Source organism: Lepeophtheirus salmonis, chromosome 4 (genome assembly GCF_016086655.4).
Source record: "Lepeophtheirus salmonis chromosome 4, UVic_Lsal_1.4, whole genome shotgun sequence".
Classification (NCBI taxonomy): domain Eukaryota; kingdom Metazoa; phylum Arthropoda; class Copepoda; order Siphonostomatoida; family Caligidae; genus Lepeophtheirus; species Lepeophtheirus salmonis.
In genome coordinates, this window is record NC_052134.2 from 13,165,610 (window position 1) to 13,178,406 (window position 12,797).

Here is a 12,797-nt window from a genome sequence, read left to right on the forward strand (position 1 = left end):
CGAGGATTTGTAGCAAATCTTTAAGGGAAAGTGTTTTTCGGAGGGCACTCATGATAATATGTATAGGAATTGATTGCAGAGCAAAGTAAAATGAATTTAAAAATAAACATACATAACGAATACCTATGTTGGGCCCAACTTACTATTTGTACCTATAATATAAAAAGGAAAAGTTAATATCAAAAAGTTGTCTTTATGCGGATTTTTACTTTACATTTCTTCCGTGTGAAGTATTTAATGTAGTATAAATTTAGTATCCTTGTTATTATATCCGGAGTTGACTGTAATGAGTTGTTATTGACCCCTCCACTTTCAGAAAGCCTGTACGTATCCCTAGAGGGTCTTTGCTTGGTTGTACGTTTATGTAATTGTATTGTCTTAGAGTATGACGTCATAAGTATGACCTTACTAATGACTCATCACTCAACTCTTTAATATATACTTATAAAAGTCTTATAGATATACATAATTTAATTTGTTAGAATTTAGCATTCAAAGTCAAGGATCTTCCTGATTTTTGGGTACCGGTTTGCGTATTCTACTCTAACATACAATATTTATGTATTCTTCGTTGGATAGTCTGTTGTTTCTAATAAAAATCTATATATGTAATTAACGGACAGGATTAGAATGTATACAATTTGCTCTATTGCCTTCCCTCTTCTCAGTTCTATTAAAGGTTGTTAATTGATAAATATGCAAACGGTACTGAGCAGGGAATTGTTGCAAAAGAACTGGAACTTGATCCAGTTTATAATATCTTATTATTATTATGAGTAATACTATTAATAGTAATCATCTGAATGACCCTGCATCTTACTTATTACTTATTGTTGGTGGGCCCTTTTTTGTAGGATTGTTTTTCATTGCATGTCTTTTGAAAAAAAAAAACCATTTTGTTTATTATTACTCATTGGGATGGTCATATGAAATACAAACAAGAGGCATGGGATTCCTTTGTATATATTTATTATGAATGTTGGAATATTATATTGTTTAAAAAAAAAACAGGCATAAAGGAAGTTAAAATCTCATAAATGACAGACAAAAAAAAAATTATATATCTCCTGTAATGGACTTAACAGTAGTACTCCGCCCCCATCCTGTTATCAAATCTAGAGTGTAGCCCTGAGCTTGTATATCCTTATGGCCACGTAAGACGTATTTAACATATCAGAAGTGGGGACTCAAGTCCTTAATTTTGATATGTGAGTCCATCAACTTGAGGCTGGTGCTGTGTTGGTCTTCATTTAGGACTGTGGTCCAGTTCAGTCCTTAAAGAAGGTAAAAACGATCCATCGTAAAGTGATCCCCCATCCCCTTTTGTTATATATTATTGTTATTGATGAAGCAAAGTTAATCTGTATGCATATTTAAATGTATGAAAAACAGTCACAGGGTGCACTATATAGTGCTCCCTGATGTACAATTGAGCTTAAACTATTCGTATCTTCACAAAAACGCCAAGGAAACATAATTAAATGTTAATACTGGATCTACGAACTCATTTAGAATTTCCCTTTTCAATCAAAAAGTACTCTTCACTAAAAAAAAAAATTTAATTATTTATTCATTTTTCGGAGTAAATTATTAGGCTTTCTTCAAATGTTGAATACGCTTGGGATAAGTACTTACCAAATTGATGCAAATACTGGAATCTTTTTTGGCCCACTCTTCTTGACAGAATATCCAAATATCATCTAGAGTTATTGGATGTCTTTTCCACACTGTTTTTTTTTTCAATCTAGTCTATAGATTCTCAATAGGGTTTAGGTCAAGATTGATTTTGGGCTGGCTACTCTATGACCCTAACCTTATTTCTATTGAACTATTCTTGAACTTTTTTAAATGTGTGCTTTTGGTCATTGTCATGATGGAACCACCAATTACTTCCAATCTTAAGCATCTTTGCTGATTGATGCAGAGGCATTTCAAGAGTCTCGATGTAGTCTTCCTTTTCCATGGTGCCATCAATTTTGTGAAGTTCTCCTGTTCCATTGTCAGCGAAGCAAGCCCAAATCAGGATATTTCTACCACTGTGTTTGTTTCACTGCTGGAATAGTGTTTTAGGGGTTGAAGGCTTGGGCCTTCTGTCGTCGAATGTGACAATGGTGGTTGTGGTGGCTAAACAACTCCACCTTTGTCTCATCTGAACATAGTGCAGTCTGCCAGAAGTCGAGTTCATTATTTTTGTGGGCATTGGCATACTTCAACCTGGCCTTTAAGTGCCCACTCTTGAGGAGTGGAATCTTCATTGTTAATCAACTCCGGAGCTCTTTATTGTGCGAAATCCTCTTCACATTTGATCCTACAACCCAAGTTCAACCCTTGCTTCGACTTCATATCATGTCCAAGAAGATTCTTGACATGGCCAGTTCTTTTGAATTTAGTGATGATGCTTTGGAGAGAGGATTTTTTGGGAAAGAAGAAAGGTTGAAATGTCTTTGTATTTGCCAGCTTGATTATGGCAATTGACTATAACCTGGTGGATGTCCTCACTGTACACTTGGTGATGTTGAGTATTGAATGAAACTGCAGCCTGAAATTGGCTCATCATACTTTTACACCTCAGACGTTAGTTCATTTTTTTATTTCTCGAATACTTTATAGAAGTCTCTTAATCTTTCCAAACTTCACCGTGATAAAAAAAACAGTTTGTTACTTTTACCTTTTTGGATGGGGATTTTGAAACAAGCCAAACTTGTTTTCGAGGCATATAAAAATATCTTATTTAATAAGTTAATATTTTTAGCCAATAAATAGTAATTATTATCAAAAATAATACTAAAAAGAATATTTAAAACGCTTCTTAAAGATTTCCGATATAGATATGGCTAATATTGAAAGGGTACGAATACTTTTGGACTCAATTGTATATCATTAACATATTTTGATCTAAAAAATAACAATGCAATCGTATTAAATAAATATTTGCAGATGTTTCAATATAGCGTCGAACGTTTAGGTTGCAGAAAAAGTAATTTTGTATTTCCCGCCCTTTTTTAACTAAGTACATCTTGTTCTTCATTGGTCACATCGAATCATACAATATGGAGCTGTATAAGTGTGACTTTATACTACACACGCTTTTGGACAATATTGCGTTTAGCCATTCCAGTCTTGAATTATCGTGCGGCGAGTATGGAGGTCTCAAAGGAAGAAATTCGCAATATCTTACATTTTACTATCTCAAAGGGAAAAACGCGTCGAAAGCGACCAAGAAAATTTGTGATGTATACAAGGCTCATACTCTTTTCGTTTGTGTTGAACAAGAGTGGTTCAAGCGATTTCGTTTTGGTGTAGTGGAGGTGAATGATGTATGCCTGTCTGATTTTTGTTTTTTCACACATGGAATTCAATACAGTCCAACAGATGAGTCTGATATGTAGCAAGTAGACGTATAAACTAACCAAGATTATTCATATGATATTTTTTTAGTCCTCCAAGGTCATTAAGAGGCCAGTATTTATGGGTCTGGAGACTGTTTCTTGGATTATTTAACGCTTTTTGAAAGAGGGTTTATCGGAGTCTCCTCCCTCGTAAATACTTGTTTTGAATTAAAAGTTGCGGAACTAGCTAACGTTTAACCTCTTAATTTGAAATTGAAATAACCGAGTTAAAAGCTTTCGTTATTGTTTAGGATGTAGTTAAAAATGGTCGTGATTTATCTGAACGGCCCTGTACTTTATTCTATTTTTAGCTGCAACAAAAACCTGAGATTTTTTAAAATAAGCTAATCTTTTTTGCTAAATATTTTATTTATCTTTTTCTTCTTCATTGCATAGATCCAAGTTAAAAGTATTATCTCTTCTACTAAGTACGTTTGTAGTTACTCGTAACTACTCCTCAAGTAAAGTAATATATAATATTTTTAAGATGTAAAATCCTACTGTCAATTTCTTTATAATTTTAGTTTTCAATAGGGACTTGAGATGCATAAAAGAACAGCTCAAGTCATGAATACAAATTAGGCGAGAGCTTCTCATCAGATGTGACTCAGTGGCCTATGCATTCACACTGGTTGTTACCTTTTATTTGGTGGGGGACATACCTACTGATGATAATTGTGTGTATTTTTGGCATTTTAAAAAAGAATTCGAAAATCAACATGGTAGTAACCCTGACAATTTGAAGAAAAGTAACTACAACATATGAAATTGCGTTATTACGAAGCTTTTTCAAATGTTCAACATAACCTCTTTCAAAAGGACAAGCTACCTGAAGTTTAAAGTAGGGATTTTGTGGCTAGAACTTATTATTTATTATTGGTTCTAGTAATAATATATTAACAGCTATGAATAGAAAGACTCTACCAACCTCTTCTCCCTCGATGACTCAAAGAGATTCAAAATACAATAACAATATTATATAAATTATAATGAGTAACATAGCATCAAGTTGGAAGTGTGATATTTTAACTTAAAATGAGGTGTTTGATTTATTTAAGTAAGAATTGTATTGCAGCGGTTGCCGTAAAGGCTAGAGAGGAACAAAGTCCGAAAGTTTGTAAACTGGATCTGGAAACATAATAAAACGACATTTTCATCTGTTTCTTATTGATGGGTATTAAGAAAAATTTGGATTCAAGCTGTATCGCCCCAAAATTAGGAATCTTCAAAATAGTCTGGGATTTGTGAACTTGGTTTTACATCCGAAAAGCATTGGAAAAGATGAAATTATATCCCAATTTCCAAATCTTCCTCTTTATTACTCTGAATCAATTCCAACAGTTTGATCCTATGAATGTCGTTCCTCATCTCAACTCCGTTTTTCTTAATGTCATTTTGAGATGATTGAGACAGTATCTCCTTAGTAGAACTTTACATGAAGCTTGATCTGCAAGAGTTCTTCCGGGCCTGCTTAAATTATGCTTCTACCCCATCTAGTTCGTTCATAATAAGCCTTTAACGATTTTACCAATTTATCTGGAGCACCTTGTATATGCATACGCGAGCAATATTTTTTTTTATACGACTACATTATTATTTTTTAGATCAAAAATATATATATAATATACATCAGGGAGCACGATATATACTAGACTGTACCAAAATGACAAGAGTTGGTAATTTGGTATCACCGGATATTTTGCATTTTATTCCTCTAAACAAGAAAATAATCATCAAACGTCCAAAATAATGGTTCTTCATGGACGGGTTTTGATTTGAAAATCTGTAAAATGTCGAAAAAATGCAAATTTTGATGCTGTTTCTTTAAAATTATCGACTTGAATCCAGTACCAGGAGTTTTATTGAATTAAGTATTATTGATAAAACAAATACTTTGACACAATATGTTGACAATCTTTCTCGAACTTGCCTCCAATGATGAGTATTTTTGTTCAAAGCATGCTGCTAAAAAATAAATATTCTCTTTTGGTACCACGTATAACGCTCATTTATTTAGACGTTTCTCTTCATTTTTACTACTCAAATTTCATTTTTTGATACCAAATATTAAATAAATTATTACTAAATATACTTTTGTTTTTCGTTTATCCCAAATAAGATACTTTATTGTACCGATCTATAATTTTGGACTACAAAAACTGTCAATTAAACAATTAAAAATATGACCTTTTTTTTATTATTCCTTAATTTCTAGTGCTGATTTTTTTTTTTAATATCAAACTTAGATTCTATAAGTTTTATATTTTTCATTCATTATGTTTTTTCATATATGCAACTAATCAGTTGACTGTGAGGAATGACTACTGTGATAACAAGTTGTTCAAATCCTTGATATTAATAATTGAAGTATCATCCGATTGAGTTTAGGTGAACAATATGCCTGTACACTGATATATCCCAAGTCACTTTCATCTTGTATATCAGTTATTTTATCTTAGGAATTGACTATGGTACTCTTTGAAAAATCGTCCTTAGATAGTCACAGAAAAAGAATAGAAAAATTGAGTGCGTGTTCACAGTATAGAGTATTCATTGGTTTAATGTTAAACAGAAATATATTTATTATTGGATGCGTTCACTCACTCAAAGATATTTTAAAAAAACTCTATTTCTTGTTAAGTATTTGACTGTGTACCTATATAGGTATATCTTTAACTACTCCCTCCATGTTCATATTATCTCAAACTGTTCATACATAGCTATACCAAAAATGGAAAGTCTATTCAGCGGGATATCATACAGGCAATGTATGTATACGTGCCAGTTTCTATCATTCCCTTAATCTTAATTGCCTCTCCAACCATGTACTATGTATGTCCAATAAGAACAATTCAAATACATAATCTCCAATGTTATTAAGATTCAAAATATACATTTGAACGTGGGGGGTTTCACATTCTTGCCTCGGTTCTTTGCTTATTTATGAGAATATTGGGATATTTCCTTAATAGAGTAAAACCTTAGCCTATTACGTTATCTATGCAGGCACTTATATATATATATTCATTAAATAGGGGATTAATGGATTATTTTTTAAATGGTTTTGATTTTGTGTAGATAATTATTATAAATCAATTAAATACACGTAAACTCTCTTGTTTTTTAATCTCTCTGTTATGAAACAAAATCTTATCTCCTGGAAGTATACTCTCTACTTTTTTTGTCAGCTCTAGATAGAGAAGACTATTTAACGTCCGGCACTGCTTGTTTTCAGATGCACGGCGCTAGTATCGTGACAAAACTCTGTAGGATTTTAAATGATAATTATGAATGGAAACATTATGAAATGTGAACTAGAATTGGTACTCCGTAGAGCGCAAAACCTCCTCCTCAAATCCAATTGAGTTATTGATCTTGATTTTTTCTAAAGTTATGGTTGATTATACATTTTAAGTTTTGAGTTACCTTGACCTCTCAAAATTTAATGGACTGTTACTGTGACCATATATAATCTTCGTACCAAATTTGATTAAAATCGAAGGGTAACTTTTGTCGTAATCATTGGCAACTAAAAAAACAAACGAACATGGGCAAAAACATATCCTCCGTTCTACCGGATAGTCCATTGAAATCTTAGCACTTACTAATTCAATAATCAATCAAAGTTGAGTGATTGAAATTAATTCATATTCCGATACATTAAATCAGTTACAAAATATAATAAACTTAAGCTTTTTAGCTTGCGTACAAGTTAAGAAAAGGGCACTTGAGCCGTAATCGACGAATTTTCAATCGTGCACTACAAGAGATTGTACACCTCAAGGACCACCATCAACGCCGTCAGCAAGGCAGAAATGTTGGAGAGGAAGAAGGACTATGTCAATCAGGCCAAACTGGACATGGGGGAGTTAAAAAAACAGCCCAGGCTAATCCCTCAAGTACATAAGGGCTTATGCAAGGGATCTCGAGGTTTCACACGGAACTGAACTTCTGGGTGGAAAGAACTTTTTGAGATTGGAGAGGTCACTTTTTTACACCAGCAATGAAATAAAAGATTTTAATGGACCACTCTGTACTTCGTTGCGGAGGTAGTGAAAAATCCAAGCTCAAAGCAAAGTTTAAATCACAAGAAAATGAAACCACGGAGTAATTTGAATTTTTTTGATAGAAATTCGAATTACTTTTAGTGTTTAAAATTTGAGATCCTGTCAGGTTTTAATTGGAATGAGGGCGCCCTTGTGGCTATTCTTGTACATCAAGCAGGCTCTATCTATACATTAACCTTTTTTTTTTAACGTTGATTGTAAGTCAAGCTTCTGTATCCACTTGTAACCTTGACTGACTAAAAGGAGAGGAAACATTTGAAAAAAAACACCATATGTTAGTTAGCCTTCTGTATTGTTCTTATTAGCAACTGTTAATTATATTAGTTATTTATATATTACTTAAACTATGGATATCATATGTACACAATATACAGTGAATCGAAGTCCTTGATTTATATTAATTAGTATAAAAATCATATGTAATAGCCTTATTGACTTCATAATACGTAGAGTCAGCTGCTTTGTAATGTATAAGAGTTAACCCATTCAATTTAATGGAAAACAGTTAAAAAAACAATACATTGGATTTTTGTGTATTTAGAAAAACTATTTTTTTAGAGTTGTCGATGTTTGTACTTATTTCCCCCCTAATCAGTGTTCTAAAAATTGACTCATTGAATTTGAGAGCTCTTTAAGTGAATTCACAACAATTATTTAATAATAGTTGGGAAGAACTGGCTTTGGCACTAAGAACCGTGTTCACTCCGCAACCGAAATATAAATATAATTTAAATTTTATTCTACTAAAACTGCAGAATTGGGAGTATATCCTAAATTATTTGTGCTTTACATTTGCTTAGCTTTGAATTTGCCCCAGACATGTTACTTGTGAGCGATGTTATAATAACACAGTTGTTTATATTTTTTTTTTAAATAATACAACGTGAGGAGGTCGCTTAACAACAAACTTTGAGTGTTTGCGCAAAGATGACGTTGTGCGTTGTTTTGGTGGCTAACCAGAAGTGTTTGGCGTCATTTTTTAAAAATGGCATCGATGAACGAAGTATTTATTCCACAATCGTGTAAAAGGCAGAGTGCCCTTCTTGCGTTCCACCCCGGACGAGACAATGTTGAGATAGCAAACTTCTTAAAACTGGACAGTTCCTTTGTTTAGAGAATTAGGAAGGAACGGGAAGAGTCTGGAGGTGATTATGAATCAATAGCAAAGCGTACTTGATCACAAAATGAAATCAGAAAGATTATTATAACCCAGTGCTTGGCCTTCAACCTCACCGGACCTCAACACCATGTATTCTTTTGTGTGAAGCGCAGTTCAGCAACACAATAACATATATTCTTGCAATACAAAATCCGAACTGATCCGGGAGGAAATCTGTCAAAGGAGACTGCCATCAAGAACTGCTCCCATTTTTCGAGTTGAGGCCGTTATTGATGCCAAAGGCGATTATATTGTATTGTATTTGCCTTTCATTTGCCATATATTTTTATTAAAATCGAATGATTAGTTTAGAGAAAATCCATTTTAAAAAATCGTGTTAATTGTTAAATAAAGTTGCACCCTTTTTGGGGTGTTATTTTAAAAAAAAAAGGTCCTTAAAAAAATTGAAGAATAAATACATATGTTTATGCTATTCACGTGCTCCTGGCCCTCTCCTTGAGTATATGTAGGTCTAGTTACGCTACTGGGAGGAAGAGTTGCCCTATTGGTCCTTTCTAATTACCAACTGATTTTGGTAGAAAAGGGAAAGATTCTCTTATTTTCAAATAGTATTACCTACTCATGAACATGTATTAAATGTAAAACATCATTAGGAACGTGTCTTTCCTTATTTATTCCGTCAGGTCATGTCTTGAAATGGGTCTTTCGGACTGTTTGTACTACAACTGATTTATAAAAATGGAGAAATAAAGTTGAGTGACATCATCAAGGACCGAACTTTATCAGTTTTAGGATTGAACTGTACCGAAACTAAACTGGAGTCTTTAGTCGTAAATAATGTCCGACACAACACAACACTAAGTATTAGTAGTAATTTATATGCTAAAGCTTATTAAGGTTAACTTTTAATTATGAATACTTCTCTCTTTTTTTTCTTTTTTTTCATCTATTTACCTTTCAAAATCTCTTCTTTTTTTGTTCTTTTTTTTTTTGTTCTTTAAAGTATATCTCTTTGTTCTATGAAGTATAATAAGGTCTTTGTAAAAGAAAAAATACATATTTGAAGATACTCACGGAATCAGAATGTTCCTGTACTTGGCTTCATATAATGTCATGTTTAAAGACAGTTATAATTGCTTAAATGATATAATTAAACATATAATCGATGCGCATAGCCCTTATATTTAAATATATATTGCTTTATATCTTAACTCATCCACGGATCAAGTCCCTCTTCTCTCAATTTATGAGGAAATAATTTCGACTAGAGTAGATTTATCTGGCGTCCTCCTGGACATAAAGAAATTAAAATGTAATTCTTAACTCTTTTGCTTCATATAAAAGAAAAAATGAAGAATTATTCTCGCTGATTGTTTTTATGTATCTAGCTTTTCACACTTTTTAAAAGGAGATTATAAGGTTAGAGAAGACAAATTGTTCAAGTTGAACTGTCGTTTGCTCAACTTTAAAGTTATAGTCACACATCCTGCGTCTTATTCTCTGTATATTTTCTTCTCTAACCCTTATAACCTTCTTTTTTTTTTAAATGCAAAGATACATACTCAAATGCAGCGAGAAGAATTCTTAAAATTTACGGTTTTATATAAAATAGTTGTTTTTTTGCTCAAAAATACAATACAATTGCGAAACCCATTCTAAATGGTTTATTGCTGTATATGTAATAATACATTTTGTAATGAAAGTTCCTTGGTAGAATGACGATTCTTAAGGAGAAACTGTTTTGTTAAATCATTGGTCTTTCAGTTTCATTAATTCTACATAAATGTATTGTATACACATAAATCAAATACACCCACATAAGAATACTATAGAAAAAATATAGAATGAACTAATTACGACTAAAGTAAACTAAATAGTGAGATGAGTATTACTTTTTGGTCCTAACTTGTGTGTTAAACTATGGTCTCTCTTTTACAGTCAACTCAATTTAATCGCATAAATGATTTGGTTATATTAAAGTGGTAAGTCATGCTTCAGAAAAAGTATATCAATCCCTGAATGTTACAGACCATCTCTTTTAAAGCTGTAGGCTTTTAAGATAAACTTATGAACTGCTCGATAATGTTGGAGCAACAATTGATGGAGATGAATTTTTAATAGCCTGAAAAGTTATATATTTCGATGGACCTTTTTTTTTTTGTCTTGTTTCCTATGTTTAAAAATTTGTTTTACGTGATGTACTAAGCTTTTGGTTTTGTCGAAAAATAAAATTATTTGTTTCTGAATAAAGTTACGTCTGCTGGTAAAAATAAAATCATGCCTGAAGATTTGTTTGAATTAATTTTAGTATATATGGAATATTAATGTTGGATCAGTCCTCGGACTGATTACCAAATGAGTCTTCCTCCCCCCTTAAGTATTTCTATTTTATCGGTCCGATCTTCTCATATACAAATACAAATATATAGATACGCTTTTCTGATAATATTATAATACAGTATCAATAAGTACTTTGTAGGATTGTAATATTATGAACTTATCAGGACGTACACGTGCTATATATTTTATTAATACTTTAAATAACTCCAGAATTTAGTAAAACTTGTTAACCGACAACATAATAATTGGAATTAGATTTCTCCTTCAACCATATTGAAGATACATGCTAAGACAAACTTGCTAATTCTCTTCTTTAATTCGTATTCAATATACGTTCTTCCTTTTTCCGTTCATACATTTATTATATTTTTTTCTTTTTAAATATTTTTTGGTGCATTTTCGAATCTACAACCTATATTTAAAAAAAAAATGAGACACGGGGAATTGATCGTGTCTTATGAAAAAAATCAACTTATTAGCAAAAAAGCAAACTTGCCCTCCAGAGCCTATAAATCTAGATATATATATTTTTTTATTTTACAAAAAAAAATTCTTTTTAATTATGGAGAAATCATATGACATTGATAAGTCTGGCAATACTTAAGAAATAAATAACAGTTGGAATGATTTAATTATTTGGCAAATCACTACCAAATAATTTCGGGTCTTTTTTTTTGTTTGTGTTTGGAAGAAAGATTGCGAGATACAATAAAAGTAACGACGTGCCTAAGGGCCGATAGGTTGGTCGTTCAGTCTTTTGGTCTTAGCTATCTTTATACATATTCTTCATTTATAGCTAGTACTAAATGATATAAAATTTTAAAAACGAAGAAAATAAATGATGGCTAGAACGAACAATAGTAAGTTCTAGCCACACACATACTAGTTTAAACTTCATATATCTTGTCTTTTGAAAGAGGTTATGTTAAACAGCTCAAATAATATGGATAGTAACTTCGTCATTTCCGCTTTCATAACATTAAAGATGGATAAGGACCGGTTCTAGGACTCACAAATTATATTAGGACCGGACTCATAGCTCTGCAGTCTTTTTAGTTTTGTTAGACCGATCCAACACTATGGAATAGTAATATTTTTTATCAGTTTTCAATACGTTATTCCATCATTATGAAATTTATAATTATAATGCAGCTTATTCACATTCAAATGTAGTAAAGATTACACCCCACGAGGTAATCAATTATGATATAATGATTATTACTTATTAGTATATATAATTGTAGTTTTAATGGTATACATTTAATATAATAAAACTCTTATTTCGTTACAGACTGCACTTTTGGCTCGATATCGACCTCCAGATGACGATAGTGGTGTATTTCAAATGATTGCTCTAAGCGTAGTATGCCTCATCGCACTTTTAGTCGGCATCATATTTGTTCTAAGAACTATAGGAAAAATCGCATTTGGAACCTTTGCATCCTTTGGAGGACACACCTTTGGCTTTTCATCGTACGAAAGATCCTGAAACACAAACATCATGAATCATGAATTTATTTATTAAAAAAATTATATTCATACAGAAATAAATTGTTGATTAAAATAGTGATTTGAAGTGCTTCCAGTTAATATTAATGATGCACTTTAGTTAGTTAATTGAAGAGCTTTCTCCGATACAAGATTTTTTGAATTAGTCTTTTGACACTTTTGCCACCCCCTTACAGCCCTGATTCCAACCTCCTCGGCTACACATATTGGGTGCATGTCGAGCGGAAGGGCTGCAGTGTCGTTCATCAGGATACCGATGCCCTCAAATCCACAGTCAGCCAACACAGGGACGGGATGACTGAGGACTATATCCGCTGTAGGTGCCAGGCTTTTCGCTGCCGCTTGGAACAAATCAATGCCGCGAAGGGCGGC

At 32.4% G+C, this 12,797-nt stretch overlaps 1 protein-coding gene across 1 annotated transcript in view; it reads left to right on the forward strand.

Annotated features, from left to right (window-relative positions):
- Positions 1-12,486, forward strand: part of LOC121116756 (uncharacterized) — a 32,564-nt gene extending 20,078 nt beyond the window's left edge. Inside the window, exon 3 of the mRNA XM_040711042.2 lies at positions 12,208-12,486. Within this exon, the coding sequence (XP_040566976.1) occupies positions 12,208-12,405 (198 nt within the window). The 3' untranslated portion in view covers positions 12,406-12,486. The remainder of the gene's footprint in view (positions 1-12,207) is intronic.
- Positions 12,487-12,797: the final 311 nt, after the last annotated feature.